The sequence below is a fragment of the Acomys russatus genome, chromosome 16, assembly GCF_903995435.1.
Source record: "Acomys russatus chromosome 16, mAcoRus1.1, whole genome shotgun sequence".
In the NCBI taxonomy this organism is placed as follows: domain Eukaryota; kingdom Metazoa; phylum Chordata; class Mammalia; order Rodentia; family Muridae; genus Acomys; species Acomys russatus.
In genome coordinates this window covers 29,756,824-29,775,860 of record NC_067152.1, presented here as the reverse complement: position 1 = coordinate 29,775,860, position 19,037 = coordinate 29,756,824, and the positions used below count along the sequence as shown (strand labels likewise).

At 43.1% G+C, this 19,037-nt stretch overlaps 1 protein-coding gene across 1 annotated transcript in view; it reads left to right on the top strand.

Annotated features, from left to right (window-relative positions):
- LOC127200696 (leucine-rich repeat-containing protein 37A-like) overlaps positions 1 to 19,037 on the top strand; it is a 33,379-nt gene that overhangs the window by 2,205 nt on the left and 12,137 nt on the right. Inside the window, exons 3-7 of the mRNA XM_051159100.1 lie at positions 1,515 to 1,586; positions 4,745 to 4,816; positions 5,903 to 5,983; positions 14,244 to 14,315; positions 16,072 to 16,146. Coding sequence (XP_051015057.1) covers positions 1,515 to 1,586; positions 4,745 to 4,816; positions 5,903 to 5,983; positions 14,244 to 14,315; positions 16,072 to 16,146 — 372 coding nt within the window. The remainder of the gene's footprint in view (positions 1 to 1,514; positions 1,587 to 4,744; positions 4,817 to 5,902; positions 5,984 to 14,243; positions 14,316 to 16,071; positions 16,147 to 19,037) is intronic.

Genomic DNA, 19,037 nt, shown 5'->3' with positions numbered 1-19,037 from the left:
CTACCTTGTGGGTCCAGGAGATTGAACGCCGGTTTCAGTCTTAGCAGCAAGTCCTCTTTCCTTTGGGTCATTTTGCTGCGGATGACTTCTATTTTTTGGCTTTTTTTTTTTTTTTTTTGAGACAGAGAGACTCTCTCTCTCTCTCTCTCTCTGTCTCTCTCTGTCTCTCTCTGTCTCTCTCTCTCTGTCTCTCTCTCTCTGTCTCTCTCTCTCTCTCTGTCTCTCTCTCTCTCTCTCTCTCTCTCTCTCTCTCTCTCTCTCTCTCTCTTTCTAATCTTGGCTGGCCTGAAACTCACTAAAAAGACAAGGCGGGCCTCACACTCACAGAGATCTCCCTGCCTCTGTTTCTTGAGTGCTGGCTTACGGGTGTGCCACAGACCTAGCCTATGATTACATTCTTAGTGGATACAAATTAAACGTCAGGTATAAGCTGGGCACAGTGGCGCATGCCTATAATCCCAGCACTCGGGAGGCAGAGGCAGGCAGATCCCTGTGAGTTTGAGGCCAACCTGGTCTACAAAGTGAGTCCAGGGCAATCAAGTCTACACAGAGAAACCCTGCCTCAAGAAAAAAAAATTACGTCTATAGATACCTTCCTTGTACACTGAGTTTGCACCTCTGAGGCAATGTATTAGTTTTGTTTTGCTGTGAATAAAGACCATGAACAAAAGCTACTGGGAAAGGAAAGAGTTTATTTCATCTCACAATTTAAGACATCATGAAAGGAAGTCCGTGAGCTTAAGACAGGAACTGCAGTCAGGAACTGATGCAGAGCCCATGAAGGAACATTGCTTACTGTCTTGCTCCTCCTGGCTCGGCATGTTTGGCCACCTGCCCAGGGATGGCACCACCCATAATGGGCTGGGCCCACACACACATCAATAATTAATAAGGAAAATGTCTCACTTGCCCACAGTGGAGACATTTTTTTCAACTGAGACACCCCTCTTCGCAGATGGCCCTAGTATGTGTCAAGCTGAAGGAAAACTAAGTAGGCCAGGTAACCACTGCTGTGAACTAGCGTATATTCTTTCAGATACCTCTGTGTACGGAAAAATAGATTTGTCAGAGTTCTTTATCATTTACATAGATGATAATATCTTGCAACTTATTTTCACTTTATGATAAAGTTTCTTTTTAACACACAAAGGGTTATTATATTTATTTCCAGTCCTGCATATTTCATAGTATGTACATATCAGTGAGAATTTAATATTACCCTGCTGATATTTAAAGACTATCTGTTTTTTCTGTTACATATATGGCTGTAATAAATGACCTGCATACTTCTTTCTGAACATGCGCAAGTTTCTGTAGACTAGATACAGAGAAGTGGAGTCCCTAGGGTGAAAACCATTGTATATATGAAATTTTAATTGCCCTAAAAATAAGTAGAACCAACTTACGTTCTAGGCAATAGCATATGACAGCGTGTATCTCTCCAACCCAATTCACCACTGGATGTTCTCCATCTATTTGATGATTTTGATCCGGGTAACCTTTTAATTTTCCAGAATTCTCAGTGAAAATCACCTGACTGAATTACATAAGGATTCATTTGAAGGCCTGCTATCGCTCCAGGTTTTGTAAGTTAGTTAAGCATATCTATTTGTAAGTTATGAGTTATCTGTGGCTGAACAAGGGGTTTGAATTAGATAGATACTAACATCTCTTCGAGCAATAAAATCCTGCAATTACTGACTGGGTTTGGCCGGGCTTGCCTGTAGTTCCAGCACCGAGGAGGTAGAAAACAGGAGGCTGCTGCAAGTTGGAGATGTGCATGGTCTACATAGTGGCTTTCATTCCAGTTGCAGGGCTGCTTGGCAAGACCCTGGCTCTAAAAACATAATAAAATCAAATCTGCAGTTATGTCAGCCTGTGGGGATTTCAGCCCATCTCTAACATTAAAATACCTTCAATGCGTTTTAAGTTTCTCAAATCATACAGACTAGCTTCAGATAGAAGAACTCCACTTACAGAGGGAAACGTTAGTAAGATCTGAGCAATTACTGAAACCCACACAGCACAAGCCTCGTGTTCTAAGGCATATGCTGTATTAGATCGTGTCATACCTCAAGCAAGGCTGATCGTATTCTCATGTAGTGTGGCCCGTGCGTTAGGAGTGGTCTGGCACCTTTAGAGGACCTGTGCGGTGCCTTGTTTGTTGACGTGACAGGGTGCCTGATAGGAACAACCTGAGGGAGAAAAGATTCACTTTGACCCTTCACTGCAGAGGGTTTTTGTTCATGACAGCTGGCTCCATTGTTTCTGGGCCTTGGTGAGGAAGGTTGTGGCAGAGCAAGACATGCCTCCGTGTACTGCAACCTCCAAACAGGCCCTCAGGGCACATTCAGATAGGGACTCATGGGGGGTTACCTCATGGTGTGTTAGGGTTAGGGTCATGACCAACAGCTCCCAGCTGTGATAACAAAACCTGAAATAGATGACCCTTTCCTTAGTTTTAGTGGGGGTGGGGCAGCAGGGGGAGTGCGGAAGTTACTTCATACCCAAACCATTAACAGTGCTAAAAAAGAAAAAAAGAGAATCAGCAAAGAATATGCAACAGAGACTGTGTGTGGCCTGCAAAATTGAAAATATTTGCTCTACTAACCATTACACACACACAAATATAGTATAGTAGGGTAGAAGGAATTAATACCAACTTCAAGATGTTTCAGCTAAGAGAAAAAACATGCCACCTGCATTAGTTTGAAGATCATTAACCCAGAGCGTTTTAACAGATTTTTTCCCCTTTCTGAAGCATGGCCTAATGTAGCTCTGACTACCCTTGAATTCTCAAAAGGGCAAAGGTTGGCTTTTAACACCTCATTCTTTTTTACTTGCTCTGTAGACCAGGCTGGCCTCAAACTCAGGGATCCACCTGCCTCTGCCTCTGAGTGCTGGGATTAAAGGTGTGCACTACCACTGTCTGCCAGTTTTAGCATTCCCCCCCCCACCCCCCCCCCTGCAGAGACGTTTTTAAAATTAACTAGAACATAGATGACACAGAAGAGGAGAAAAGATTTTAGTTTGTTTCAATGAAGACTCTACAACCCAAGGCTTCCTGTATGCTGGAAACCACTCCACCAACTGTGCTATATCCCATACCCTTCTTTTTTTGGAGGGAGGGGGGTTTCTTTTTTTTTTTTTTTTTTTTAAGCCTGGGTCTCACTATATGGACTAGGCTGACCTTGAACTTACTCCAACCCTCCTACCTTAGTCTTCCAGCCCAAATGTTGGAACTGTAGACACATTCCTACCATACCCAGCTTGCTCTTACAATTAATCTGAATTAAATTTAACATTGCAATCTTAAGTAATTAGCTAAACAACAAAATAAAACTGTTAAAAACCGGCTGGTATTAAGGTTTGCAATGTACAAATTTTTATGGCCATGTCAGAAATAGATATTGGAAGTGATGTTTAAGAGGTGTTTCTAGATAGTTCTATGCCAGCCAGGGCTACATATTGAAACCCAGTCTAAAAACATAAAAAAAAAAAAAAAAAGTATAACTCGAGAAGTTTGTTGTAAATGAACATTCCAGAAATTCCCCTACCATTCACCAACTCAATAATAAAAATCTCAGCAACCCTCAACCCCACTCAGACAGGGTTTTCCTCTCTGTATCCCTCTCTGCCCATCCTGGAACTCACCTGGTAGCCCAGGCTGGCTTCCTACCCAGGGATCCAGTGCCTCTGCCTCCCGAGTGCTAGGATTAAAGGCGCATACCACCACATCTGGCAAGCAAAGCAATTGAACAAGATCTTGGCGTGTCATTGGAAATCATCAGGCCTTTTTTTTTTTTTTTTTAAATAACCTTTATGTCTGCATTTTTGGTGTGTGTGTGTGTGTGTGAGAGAGAGAGAGAGAGAGAGAGAGAGAGAGAGAGAGAGAGAGAGAGAGAGTTCATGCTAGAGACATGTGGAGAGCAGATGAAAACTTGCAGGGTTTGGTCCTCTCCTTTCACCACAGAGGTCTAGGACGTAGACCTCAGGCCATTAGGCTTGGGCACAGCTGTCCATAATCATAAGACATCTCACCAGCCCCAGATAGGTCTCTTTGAGGAGAATATGCTAGGCACTAAACACAAGAGTGGAGACAAAAGTTAAAAACACGAGTTAGAGGAAAGCCCATGAGCGCCTCTACAGCCAGGCCTTCTGGGGATCTGAACAGTAAGTCAAGGTGCCATGATGAGGCCCACGGCACTGGAGCAGCGCTCTCAGCCAGCCAGGAGCCTCGCAGCATCACCTGAAGGGCTCCTAGAACTGGGTTCTGGCGTCACTCCTCCTCAGTGCACAGTTACTGGGTCATCAGCAAGTCTGAAACAGAGCTGGGAACCTGCATCAGCAGCAGCTGTCTCGGCACCAGGCACTTGTCGCTATTTCCAGGACCCAGGGGGCTGAGGTAGAAGTGCGAGTTTGAGGGTAGCCTACATGGAAAGACACTGTTTCGCACACACACACACACACACACATATACACAGTCACAGAGTCTCTCAAAATGACTAAATCCAACATCTACCAAGATCTAAAGTTTTATTTTATATATTTGAATATCATAAAGAGTGAGCCTCTTGGGAGGTGGATGAACAGGGTAAGTGGCTCTAAAATCATCAAATCCAAAGGTTTAGAGTTTAAACAAAAACAGTGTATTTTCTATTATCCACTCTAAATTCTATTAGTCATATAAACTAGATATCTAATAGCTAAGCAAAACAATATTTCTTTTTTTTATGTTTCCTAGGGATTTATCTTGCAATAAAATACGTTATATTGAAAGAAGGACATTTGAGTCATTACCTTTTTTGAAGTATATGTAAGTTACAAACATAACCCCTTTATATTTGAATTTTAATCCTTTTTTGGGACATTTTGGGTGTCTGACTTACAACTTTGCTAGTAGGAAATAAGCTGGACTCAAAAAAGACAAATATTGCATTTTTGTTTGTTTTGGTGGTGAGGACAAAACAAGGGTCTTGTGCTTGCTATGAAAGTGCCCGCCAGTGAGCTACGTTCCCAGATGTGTGTGTATGTGTGTGTGTGTGTATATGCTGAAAGTAGAAGATGGAGTATGAAGGGTGAAGCAAGTCTAGAAGGATGGAGAAGGAGAGAGGATAATGAAATAAAAATAGATAAAGCATCATGTTTTCTCAAATATGGACAATCAGCTGTGTGCATGCATATGCACTCATATGTGTCTGTATGTGCATATGTGTGCATATGGGTGTGTGTGTGAGCATGTTTGTGCGTATGTGTGTAACAAGACAGGAGAGTAAGACTGTATACGGAGGGAGAAGACCAGAAGAGTAGGGCAGAGAGTTATGGGACAGATAAAAGCAAACTATAATGAGATAGAGGTAGGCATATGAAATTGTCAGGGTAAAGCCCTTTGTTTTGCACAAAACTAAAACTTTATTGCTGGTAGAAGGGCATAAAAATTCTGTGCCGAATCCTTTTAGTCTGTAGTAAGATGAATGTGATAATTCTGATAAGTCAGAGTGAATTGTGGCGGCACCAGTTCTCACTCAGTGTAGCAGTGTACCCCTGGCAATTGTGGATCAGCTGCTGGCATCTAGTGAGCCTAAATTTCATAGTTGTTCCCATTCTCCGGCATGTAGGGCAAACCTATACAACAAAGAGTGGTCCAACCCAAAATGCCAACAGGGCTAAAAACTCCTCTCTTAGAGGAGTAAAGAGTATTGAAATTTTTTTTGAGCATTTACTGTAACTAATGTATTACATATCAAAAGTGTAAATCATAAGCCAGCATCATCCCCAGAATTCTTTGGCAAATGAAGAAAGTATTGAACTTATGTTTAATTATATATAAATTAGAATCAAGACAAATGTAAATGTTCTAAGGAGTATCTTTTCGTTGGCTTGTGTCTTTTTATTATTTTAGGAACCTTGGATGCAATTTACTCACTGAACTGAGCTTTGGGACATTTCAAGCATGGCATGGAATGCAGTTTTTACAGAAGTTGTAAGTGAATTAGAAGTTAATTAAGCACATGTAAGTGTGTGTGTGTGTGTGTGTGTGTGTGTGTGTGTGTGTGTGTGTGTGTGTGTGTTAAAGGCCCTATGTAATATTGACTCACTGGCTGTAGATCCTGTGTGAACTGTGGAAACTTTGTCTTAGGGTCCACTCATTCTTTCCCAATGAGGAAACTAAGGCACAGGAGGCCAGGAGACCTGTGTAAATTACAGCACGTGCTCTGCTTTCCTAGTCCTGACCTTCCACACAGGCACCACAAGTCACGCCACCCAAGCAGCATTCACTAGGCATTGTCGTGGGCCCCAGTGCTGTGCGCTGATGTGTGAATGCTTTCAGAAACCCCCTTGTGAGTTTCACTGTAGTTCCTTCTCCCATATACTTCCCAGCTACTTGAATGGATGTCACATAGAGCTGCAAAGATTAACACCAAGCCCGCCGGGGAGCAAAAGGTGTAGGTGTTATTATAAAAAATGAAAATCCCAAATGTTCGATTTTACCAATAAAGACTCGGAACCCAGATGATGATGGGGTGAAAACCTGCTAGCTCAGAGAGGCAGAGAAAGCACCCAGCTGACCTTCCTACTCAGTTCACATCTCAGAGGAAAAAGTCCAAAAAGCTCACCAGCTCAGCTGAAAGCCCAAGAGAAAAAGCAAATAAACAAACAAGCAAGCAAAAACCAACAACAACAACAAAAACAAAACAAAACAAAAAGCAAACAAACAAAAAACCCAAAAACAATAAAACCTAAGCCTCTTCTTACCCACACCGTCTTAAATACCCTTTAACTCAAAGTCCCTCCTACTCTTTAATCCCTGTCAGCTGGTTCTTGCTCTTCCTCTTGACCTGGGGTTAACTTTATTGAATCCTGTGTACAGAGAGCTCTTGGATTAAAGGTGTATGCTAGGGCTGAGCCACACCATAATCACCTGTTTACAATAAATAAAATGTTCCTGGATTAAAGGTGTGTGTGTTAGGGCTCAACCACACCAAACAAGAAACAGGGTTTTACAGTCCACAATGTCAGGGTTCACAATGGGATCAAATATCCTGCAATATGTAGGTGCTTTCTCAGAAATGTAAAGTGCACATCTCCTGAAACTTTGCCCTGGGCCTTCTCTCCCTATCATCCAGAACAGTATTTTTCAGGAAGTCTATGCTCCTGAAGCCATGGATTATCTGTGAGTACAAGGCACTTTTGCAGCATGGGGAAAGATGCTATCTGCAGTGAGCCGCATGGCTGAAAACGTAAAGCACATAGCACTACCTGGCTCCGTATAATATTTTTCTTCCTTAAGAAGAATGTGAATTTCATTAGCTTTTAGCTAAAATCTTCTCTGTTTGTCAGACATTACGGCACATGTTTAAATACCAGTGCTTGCACTCAGGAGACAGAGGCAGGAGGATCATAAATTAGAAGCAGTGTTGGACTAGTAATAGACCCTTGTGTCAAAAATAAAAAATTAAAACTCCCACTTTGTGTGACATTTAGTGTCCAGGAGGGCATTTAACTCAGTGGCATTTCTGCTCTGAACCTGACTTTGGGTGACTGTAGCCTGTCTGGCAGATCAGAAGCCCAGAGTCACAGTTGGTTCCCATTGGAGGACGGGTTGGGATGTACGGGGCCGCATGCTCTGTAGAGGCTCTTTGTGGCTGTCACCTCTCTTCAGCACCATGAGGACTCCTAACTTGGGGAAGGGAACCAGAGGGCCCACTTTTCAGGCAGAGTAGGTGTGGACAGTGGGTTAGAAAAGGCTCTGTGTCCATCTTAACAGAAAGGAGGGCTACTTCCTAGTGATGGAGAAAAGCAGAGCTAACTGGGATTTCATCTGAATGAAACTATACCTTTCGCCGGGCGTGGTGGCGCACGCCTTTAATCCCAGCACTCGGGAGGCAGAGGCAGGCGGATCGCTGTGAGTTCGAGGCCAGCCTGGTCTACAAAGTGAGTCCAGGATGGCCAAGGCTACACAGAGAAACCCTGTCTCGAAAAAAACAAAAAAAACAAAACAAAAAAAAAAACAAAAAACAAAAAACGAAACTATACCTTTCAGAATTCAGATACTGTCACAGACTGTCACAGTGAAGCGGGATGGTGTGTGCTTGTAGGTCCAGCTGCTCAGATGCTGATGTGGGAGGATGTCTTGAGTCCAAGTGTTCAAGGCTGACCTAGGCAGAATAGTGAGAACTCATCTTAAAAAAAAATCTTGACGACAATGGACACAACCAACTAAGTGTATGCTGAGAGCTGGCGTCTAGTGTTAGGGCTCAACACCCTGCTCTTAGTAATAGATGAAGACAGTTTTCTTCAGGAAACATTTCCCATGGTGGGACACAAGCTTCTTGAATCTTTCCAAAGGCAGGTTACCAAAGAAGAGAAGAGGAATTGTGTGACACGGCAGTGCATAATTCCTGGAGTGTTTTTAAACTGGAGTTCTCTCTTCCCTGCCTTACAGCAGTTTGCTCAAAGGCCCCAACCAAGATAGGTTTGTCCAGAGCTGAATGGAGTCTAAACTCAAAGGCTTCTCATGGCACAAGCCCTGCCAGAGTCCTGGCTGGACCTCTAGCAGTTTCTATATTAATAAACTCTGCATGTGATTATTAGCGGGCCTTTCCCAAATTAGATAAGGGTCAGACGTCTCAAGATCCAGGTTCACCCCTGGTTCCAGGCGCCTGCTTGGATACAGCCTCCATGTTACTGACAAAGGCTGAAGCTACATGTTAGCAGCACCGTAGGGTCAGATGCTCTTGAATCTGAAATCCAAGCCAAAGATTATTAAGTTAACCAAATAGTTATGTGCCCTTGTTTGACGGAAAGCAGGAACCTTGCCTCTTTTGTATGAAAAATGTTACAAAGAACCAATAATAGTTGACAATCTACATGGTAAGTGTAGGTTGTCAGCCCCCTCCAACTTTAAAGTGCTTCTCCTTCATGTCCCTACACAGGTCCAGACTGGTGGCTTGTTTTTAACAATTCTTTTAGTCACTTCCTTGCTACCACTAACGCACCCTGAAGGCCTTCACTAGGCAGAAGAGCTACACACTATTCAGACTGAGCACATTCACAGGACAGGTTGGCCCATCAACACTGTGCCAGGAGCATAACCCTGAAAGAAAATGAGAGGAAAGAAAACCCACTACTTAGAATACCCATAGGGTAAATGGCCCAGAAATACCCCAGTGCTTCCTTCTGGTCCCCTAGTATTGGTTCCCTATAAGAAACTGTGCCTGGAGAGATGGCTCAGTGCTTAAAAGTATTCGTTGCTTTTGCAGAGGACCTGGGTTTGATTCCAAACCCACATGGTGGCTCACTACCATCTGTAACTCCAGTTCCAGGGAGCCCAGTGCCCTCGTCAGACCTCCAAAAGTACCAGGCACACATGTAGTACACATACACACATGCAGGCAAAACACTCACACACATCAAATAATCTAAAAAAAAATTGAATGTGTTTAAAAAAAAAAGTTTGCTCTTTCGGGACATGGCCCTCCCTTTGGTTTGCACGGGATTCTGGCAGCTGCTTCTCACATTCAGAGAGCACAAACATTACAGATGAAAAGTGCAACTCCAGTCTGTCCTTTGGGATGATTTGGTGAGATGTTTAATTTGTAATCATCCAGCAGTTCTGAGAAGGCCACACCCAACATTATGACACCTTTCTTTTCTCTCTGCTACATCCTGTTCTTCCCACTGGGGTGAGAAGGCACTTCTTTTGTAATCCTAGTAGTTCTGCCTCTGCCTGTAACAACTCTTTGATACCTATGTCTATGAGATGTTTGTTCTGTTCCAGGCACTATTTAAAATACCAAAACAAATGAAACAATGTTGTGAAGTTCCTACAAAAGTGTTGGGCAGGTAGCACACATTCAAACATGTCGCTGATTTTCACTATTCTTGCAATGAAACCACTATCATCCACATTTTGTGAATGATAAGAGTTGAAAGTGAGAGACGCTGGCTAACGTGTTTATGTTCACATCATTAACAACTGACAGAACCATAAGAAACTGTGGCTTTGGGACAGCATCATGAAGTTGGCTGCTACTTCCAATAGGACTTATGAGGCAGAGAGCTGCATTTCCTTCTAGGAAATCCATACTTGTACAGCTCCTGGGCACACTATTTATTATCTGTCATCTCCAGGGTTCCTGCCCCTGGTCCATTGTACATACGAAGTCACTAGTGCTGAGCCACCTGTTTTGGCCGTGTCCCTTGGATCCTGGACTGCTTGTTAAAGAAAATGCTACTGAAAGAACTCAGATGTCAGGCTGTCTTATTCACATCACTTGAGTAGGAAGTTACAGAGGCAGAGTTTGAACCCAGATCATGCTGGCTTAAGCCACTTTTGCCTGTCTCCCTCATGGCAAGTTTCAAGCACAGTGACTCTCAGAACTATGGTTGAGATGCAGGCTCACCACTTTTGATTCCTTAGCCTCTACTTGTATAACAGGATTCTACACTGAGGTGCTTCACGTTGGGAGGCATGCACTCAGGCTCATGGACCTGATAGATGAGGAAAAGAAAGGCTTTCCTCTTTCCTCACATACTTCATGCACGTTGGAGCAGGGTCTGGGTCACTGCTTATTTCTCTGACCATCTTTCTCTAAGGAACCCGTTTTCCTTCCCGCCTTTGGGGTTCTTGTGTGGGTGCTTTTGGAGGCACCCCTTCTACTTGTGCAGAACTTCAAGGTCAGCCAGGGGTGACTTTCCTCAGGTATGCCTCCTATGCTCAAGCATACACAGGTGCGTAGCCTTCCAGATGCTCAGGAGTATGGCTGTGGTCTTCCATTTCCCAAGCACATGTATGAGCATCTCAGAGTTCCTATGGATACGGTATTCCTCTGCTTTCTGTCAGTCTATGACACAGGCTCTTTGTTGTCCCAACTGCCCCCTCGGTCAAAACACTTGCCTGCAATTGTTTTCTAAAAACACCTTCTGGGGAAGTATCTAGAACTAGAGAATGTTCATGTAAGGTCAAGTACAGACAAGTCTGATCTCATTAGGGGTCACCAATTCCTTGGGATTGGGCTTTGAAGGAACTGGGCCTCCATTCTGCTCCCTCTAGTAGTGGGGCTGTGGGTTGTTTTTGTTGTTGTTGTTGTTGTTTTGTTTTGTTTTTAAGGTTACCACTGCAGTAAGATGAGGAATGATCTAGGCCAAGTTAACACAAAGCTTAGTGAATTGACTTTCTTGAATAAATGATTCTGGGATGTGGTAAGCCTTTGGTTAAATTTCCACACTTCTATATTTTTTTTTGGTTTTTGGTTTTGTTTTGTTTCTCCAAGACAGGTCTCTCTGTGTAGGCACGGATGTCCTGGACTTGCTTTGTAGACCAGGCTGGCCTCAAACTCACATCAATCCATCTGCCTCTGCCTCCCGAGTGCTGGGATTAAAGGCAGGCGCCACCACGCCCAGCTGATAATACATTGTTTTATGGAGGGATGAACTCTGATGTCCTTACTGAACCATTTCCACTGATGTCAACATGTCATATCTTTAAATCTCTAAAGTCTCAATGATAGTGGGGGTAATTAAATGTTAATCATGAGAAATCATTAAGAAAAGAAATAAAAGGAAATCATAATTCTTATAGAGGTGTTCTCAAGTAAGCACATAAGGTTTGAACAATTAACTTCTGAGCCACTCATGGCCATAGAAGCATGTGGGAGGTAAAGTCAGGAACATCAGAATAACAGGATCATCATGAGCTGTATAGTGAGTTCAAGTTTGGGGCTAGCCTGGGCTAATGAGACTTGTTTCCTTTTTTAAAAGTTATTTCAAACCCATTATTTTATACTATTAATACACTCTTGAGATTTATATTTCAACCTTTATTTATTTAGTTTGCATGTGTGTGCAAGACAACAAGGTCCAGGGAGTAAATACAGTTGTCATGTTGGCAGTAAGTCATCTACCTGCCATTTGCACCAACTGGCCTGGCCAGGAAATTGTATTTTTAAATGTTTTCTAGGGTCTGGAGAGATGGCTCAGAGGTTAAGCGTACTAGCTGCTCTTCCAAAGGTCCTGAGTTCAATTTTCAGCAACCACATGATGGCTCAAAATCATCTATGAGGGGTCTGGTGTCCTCTTCTGGCCTGCAGGCATACATGCGGGCAGAACAGTATATAGATAATAAATAAATCTTTTTTTAATAAAAAAAAAATTTTCTAGAAAGAATATGATTAAAATATGTTGTATGAGCTAGAGCTTACTAAGAACACACAGTGTCTCTGCATGAAGTCCTAGGTCACCACTGTCAATATAGAAATAAAAGAAAAAGGCTGTTCCCAGCACTCAGGAAGTACAGGCAGGTGGATCTCTGTGAGTTCGAGGCCAGCCTGGTCTACAAAGCAAGTCCAGGATAGCCAAGGCTTCACAGAGAAACCCTGTCTCGGAAAAAAAAAAAAAGAAAAGAAAGAAAAGGAAAAAGGCCATGTTAGGTGTGGAGGTGGCTCAGCAGGTAAAAGCTCTTGATGAACAAGTTGGATGAGCTAAGTCTGATTCCTAGGACCCAGTGGGAGAAGAAAACGGACTCCCCAAAAGTATTTGCTGACATTCACTCCGCCCTGGTACTCACATGCACAGCCTGGCATGTACACTACCTCTAACCCAGTAATTCTAAATAAAATGCAAAGCTGTTCCAAACTAAGTCTCAAGGGTAAGATTTCATCGTGGCTCTCTCAAATCCCCTTTCTTCACTTTAAACATAGGCTTTGGAATCGGAACTAGCCTCGAACTCCAATTTTCCATTTTTATATCCTCAGCAAACAAGGACACGTTCTATGACCTTTGTGTGCCTTGGCTGCCTCATCTGGAAAGCAGGGCTGGTGGTTGGAGAGATAGCTCAGTGGCAAAGAGCACTTAACTGCAGCCAGTTGGCGGTGCACGCCTGTAATCCCAGCACTCAGGAGGTGGAGGCCGGTGGATGTCTGTGAGTTCGAGGCCAGCCTGGTCTACAGAGTGAGTCCAGGACAGCCAGGGCTATACAGAGAGACCCTGTCTAGGGAAAAAAAAAAAAAAAAAAGCAATTACTGCTCTTATAGTGGACAGGAATTCAAAGTTTCCATAGGCTCTGCCTCCCTCTTGTGGACACCACAGACATTTGCCCTCACATGTACACCTGCCCCTGCTCCCCACACATTATACACATAATTTAATTTTTTAACTAAAAATTTTTTTTAAGTTTTTAAAGAAAACTGGTCAATGATTGCCTCTACCACCTGTAATCAGGATTAAATATGAAACGACCGCAGATGCTTTGGAGTGCAAGCAATTCTTAATGGGCTCTGTACTAATTTGTGAATAGACTTCCCCTAAAAGACTTTTTGTTTTCTGTTTCACTTCAGTTCTCCTATTTCAGTTTGTTTTTGTTTGTTTCACAGACTGGGCAACAAAACAATGCCCTCTGTCAAGACAGTGGGAAAGAGACTTTACTCATTTTATTGATATATAAACAATGTTGCTTACTTAATCCCTTCAAGGCACAGGGGTGACAGTGGCCAGGAGACCGGCCCACGCTCAGTCTGTGCTCATCAAGAACACAAGTGAAGACATGTGATGGAGACCGGCTGTGACAGGACCTGACTCCAGCTCCTCAACAGCCTTCTGTGTCCCTCCAAAGCCAGGGAAACTTTCTTATCAGTTTTCTTTTTCTTTTTAAGATTTATATATATGTGTATATATATATATATATATATGTATATATATATATGTATATATATATATATATTATGTACACCTGCAGGCCAGAAGAAGGCATCAGATCTCGTTATAGATGGTTGTGAGCCTCCATGTGGTTGCTGGGAATTGAACTCAGGACCCTTTGGAAGAGCAGCTGGTGCTCTTAACCCCTGAGCCATCTCTCCAGTTCCCACCTATCATATTTCTTGACTTAGTGTACTAATTACAAAGTGTTTTGTATTTCTAAAAATGGGCAAGCATCTTGAAGTATGGGCCATGAGTTTTTTGGGGTTTCAGAAAACTAGAAAAGTGCTTAAGCTTCTAAGTCTTTCCTTAGTGTTGAGTTAACACTTTGATATTACCATATTTTGTTATATTTTAATACATACTTTTATTATACTATACTAATTTGGTTCAGAATATTTTTTTCTGCTCTAAAAACTGGGTGTGTCTTATGGTCTGAAAAAATATGGTGTGTGTGTGTGTGTGTGTGTGTGTGTGTGTGTGTGTGTGTGTGTAGAGTCATGCAGGTTGAAATGTTCATAATGTAAATTCCGTTGCATTTTTTTCAGAGTTCTCAGCCGTAACCCTCTGACAGTTATTGAAGATCCCTACCTTTTTAAATTGCCAGCATTAAAATATCTGTAAGTATTGTGGTAATCTCATGGCTCCTGAGATGATTTCTGTTCTTCTTTATTTCCATCAAGAGGTTATTTGTCAATAATAATAATAATAACAACAACAACAACAACAACTAACTATTTTAGTTTTAATCAGAGTGTTGAAAAAAATCATTGAGAAAAGTATGGAAAGTCAGGAGAGGTGGTGCATGCCTTTAATCCCAGCACTTGGAAGGCACAGGCAGGTGCATCTCTGTGAATTACAGACCATCCAGGCTATACAGGGACATTGTTTTTCGTTTTAGTTTTGTTTTTTGTTTTGTTTTGTTTTTGTTTTGAGATAAGGTTTCTCTGTGTAGCTTTGGCTGTCCTGGACTCACTCTGTAGACCAGGCTGGCCTCGAACTCACAGACATCCACCTGCCTCTGCCTCCCAAGTGCTGGGATTACAGGCATGCGCAACCACACCTGGCTCAGGGACATTGTTTTTAAAAAATTAAAACAAAAGAAATAAAAGCAAGCAAGACGTTCGGCTGAGGAGGAAATAATACTGAAGAACATAAAGAAGGATATGTAAACACATAGGAATATCATCTGAGAATGCAAAAAGCCATAAGTGTACACTACTTTTTGAATTTAAAAAAAAATCAGGTATATGGATGTTTTCCCTGTGAATGTGTATCAGCCCGTGCATGCAGTGCCCACAGGTGCCAGAAGAGGGTGCCAGATGACTGGAGTAACAGACAGATGTAAGCCAGCTTGTGGATGTGGGAATCGAACCACAGTCCTCTGGAAGAACAGCCAAAGTTCTTAAAAGCTTGGTCACAGTGTACACTACTTTTCAAAAAGAAGTCATATTTGATTTTTCAACACCCACACTGGGCCACTTACAACTGCCTATAACTCCAGCTCTGAAACCTCTGGCCTCTGTGGGTACCCCCTGCACACGTATGCACGCACACACACACACACACACACACACACACACACACACACACACACATACTTTTTTTTTTAAATAAGAAAAGAAAGTTGGAGAGATGGCTCAGTGGCTAAGAGGACTTACTAGTCTTGATAGAGGACTCAGGTTTAGTTCCCAGCACACATATCAGGTGGCTCACAAACATCTGTGACTCATTCCAGGGCAGCTGTTGTCTTCTGGCCTCAGCAGGCACCTGACACACACACACACACAAATAATAAATAAGCATTCTTTTAAAAATAAATGAAAAGGAAGCTCTGTGTTGTAGCACACACCTTTAGTCCCAACACTCAGGAGGCAGAAGCAGGCAGATTCCTGTAAGTTTAAGGCCAGCATGATCTATAAAGTGAGTTCCAGGACAACCAGGGCTACACAGAGAAACCCTGTCCCAAAAATTTAAATAACCAGCTTCCTGTGGTTTTAATATAAATAGTATATACAGACTGACAACTTCAAATAAATGGGAATTAAGTATTTGAAGTTAAAGTCAAAAAATAAAAACTATAGAGTGGCAGTTGTAATAGGAGGGATGCAATATAAAATGAGAAGACAATGACAAAAAGATGGGCTCAGTCCTATGCCAAGTTTATTAATTTGATGACGTAAGTGGTAAACTTTTTTCCCCAAAAAGCTCTATGAAATATCTACAGCCATAAGCAGGACATGCTCTTAACCTCTGAGCCATCTCTCCAACCTCAACAATACGCTCCTGAGCCAGACAGGTCCATAGGCAAGCCAAAGCTTAAGTAACCACGCGTGATGCAAATGGCTCCTCATGAAGTCTCACTTTCTCCTTCAGAGACCTGGGGAAAACACAGGTGGAAGTGACAGCGGTCGAGAACATCCTCATGATGACTCTGGAACTGGAAAATCTGTAAGGTTTATTTCTTTAGAATATCTCACTTAGTCTTGAAAATGTTAGAGAGACAGGGAGAGAGAGAGAGAGAGAGAGAGAGAGAGAGAGAGAGAGAGAGAGAGAGAGAGAGAGAGAGAGAGAAGGCATGAGTACCACAGTGTGAGTATGGAGGTCAAAGGACAAATTTAGGAGTTGGCTGTCTCCTTACACTGTGGATTCCAGGGATAAAATTTGTTGTGTGACAGGGCACTTTTAACTGCTCAGCCATCTTGCTAGCCCTAGATTTCTTTACAGTTTCTTATATTTTTAAATGTTGGTGAGGTTTTCGTTATATCTTGAGTCTGAGTTATTGAGGTCTAATTTTCATGTAGTTAATTCAAGCGCATGGCTTAATGAGCTTTCACAGTTCCTTAGCCACTGTTTACATTACATTTGTCACCTCCTAAAGGTCCCTCCTGCCCCTTTGTACCCCTCCCACCATCATCCCCTGTGACCCACCAATCTTATTCCTGGCCCTATAGCTCTCCTCTTCCAGAACATCTCATAAATGACACCTGCAGTGTGTGGCCTTTTGGATCTGTCTTCTCTCACTGAGTGTGACCTTCAGCATGTCTCGCCAGCAGGGCATGAGAGAACCATGTCTTCAAAAGGTGTTTGCCTGGACTGGGGGTGTAGCTCAGTGGGTAGAGTGTTTGCCTAGCATGCATGATGCCCTGGGTTTGAGACAAATCACCAGGCACAGTCTGAGTCAAGGCCGTCTTCAGCTACTCTGGCACTTCCTGTCCAGTCTGGGATAGAAAACAGCTTTGCCTTTCTGTTAGCATCTGCTTGTATCCTAGTCACCTTAACTCTTTATTAGCCGGTGTTCTGGAGTGTCTAGTCATACACAAAAACCCTTTTACTTGTGCTTCCTTTAAGGCAGGGCCCACAATGAATGAGATATCTATGTTCCCCGCCCCCCTCTCTCTCATTTGTTTTGTTTTTCAAGACAGGGTCTCTCTATGTAGCCTTGGCTGTCCTGGTCTCGCTTTGTAGACCAGGCTGGCCTTGAACTCACAGCGATCCGCCAGCCTCTGCCTCCCGAGTGCTGGGATTAAAGGCGTGTGCCACCACCACCCAGCTGATGTCTATGTTCTTGTTGAGTTTTTGTTGTGTTTCATCTATGTCTCCTTCTGTAGCCTAGAACTGGTGACCTTCCTATCTGCTTCTTACTGAATTTTTTGTTTGTTTTACACATGGGCACTTCAATCTGGCTTTACTCTGTTTCCTCAAGAATAGTTAAGGTCAACATGGTGCTGCCTTCCTGACTGGGATTTCAGGTGGCCTATGGTGTCAAGTCTGACCATCCAAAGGTCTTCTACTTCACTTTATACGCGACACTTAGTAAATAATCTGTGAGAATTTGGAAGAGCCCCACTAGAGACACCACATTTTTCCAGGGAAACTAGGGTCCCTTTTGGGCATTCTTAGTCTCAGATGAAAGTATTTAGGTCTCAAGGGAAACTGAGGCCAATTAGAGTACACAAACAGAGTAAGCTGCAGGCTCAGAGGAAGCTGGCACTCTAAGCAGCTGCATAGCAAAGGGGAGCAGACAGCTAGCTTCACAGGGGGGGACCCAAAGGACTAGGAAAGCACATTAGACTGTTGAAGTTATTTTTGGAAAATAGTCTCTCTCTCTCTCTCTCTCTCTCTCTCTCTCTCTCTCTCTCTCTCTCTCTCTCTGGATGCAGGGTCTCTCTGTGTCGCCTTGGTTGTCCTGGACTCACTTTATAGACCAGGATGGCCTCGAACTCACAACAATCTGCCTGCCTCTGCCTTCTGAATGCTGGGATTAAAGGCATGCGCCACCACGCTCGGCTGAGACTCTTTTCTAATACAAGGCTTCACAACACAATCTTGGGCAATTTAAGTCTGTATTTAACCCTCAATGCTGTTTTGTCTCACTCCCAGCAAACATCCCAGCGATAATTGTACTTTGTAGCTTTCCTCCACTCCCGCTCCTTCCTCTAGATCTTCCTTAGACTTCTCCCATGACAGAATCCTCCAGCTGCATCTCCTAACTCTGCCTCCCCAGGCTGGCAGGAAGTCTTGCCCTATTCTCTCCTCTGCTCATCGATTGGCTGTAAGCTGCTTTATTGACATAACGGGGACAATTGGGGAGCAGAGTTTACTCAACATTTAGCCAGAAAAATCTGAATTCAAACTACATAATAATGCTATACTACATTAGGCTGTGGTTAGCATCTAGAAGAAAGAGACAGAAAAGAAGGAGAGGGTGAAAACTGCACCTTCATAGTCCGCACTCAGACATCCTGGAGGCTCCACAGCAGCTGCAGAAAGGATAGGAATCCTGGCAAGGAAAAGTAACACTGTTATTGAAGGGAAAGTTATTTCTGTCTCATCTGCATGGCTTAGGTTGACTCTCCCTTCTTGTGAGGCAGCTCCACCCTTTTGAGGGGTGATCCCTTAGACTTGCCCAACTAGAATGCTGTCATCAAAGCCCCAGACCTGAGATCCCTCCTCTTGACCCAAAGTAAATACTTTTCTCTTAATGGGCCCTCACTGCTACGGTAGCATGCAGCGTCTTTCACCTAACTGGGCATTGATAATCTTCTCTGAGACAGTTATTACCTGATGGTTGAAACTGATACATTCACTAACTGGTTCTATTGGAGAATTACCCTGCTTGTGTTTTTGAGCACCATTATCAGTTCATGGATTCTCTTTATAATTCTGTTGTATTTTACTGTGGTCTTTATCTCCCAAATCCCATGTATTCATGATTGTGTGGTGTCCGTGTCCATGTGTGCACAGGTATCCATGCCTCTCTCTGTCTCTCTCTCTGTCTCTCTCTCTGTCTCTGTCTCTCTCTGTCTCTGTCTCTCTCTCCCCCTCTCTCTCTGTCTCTC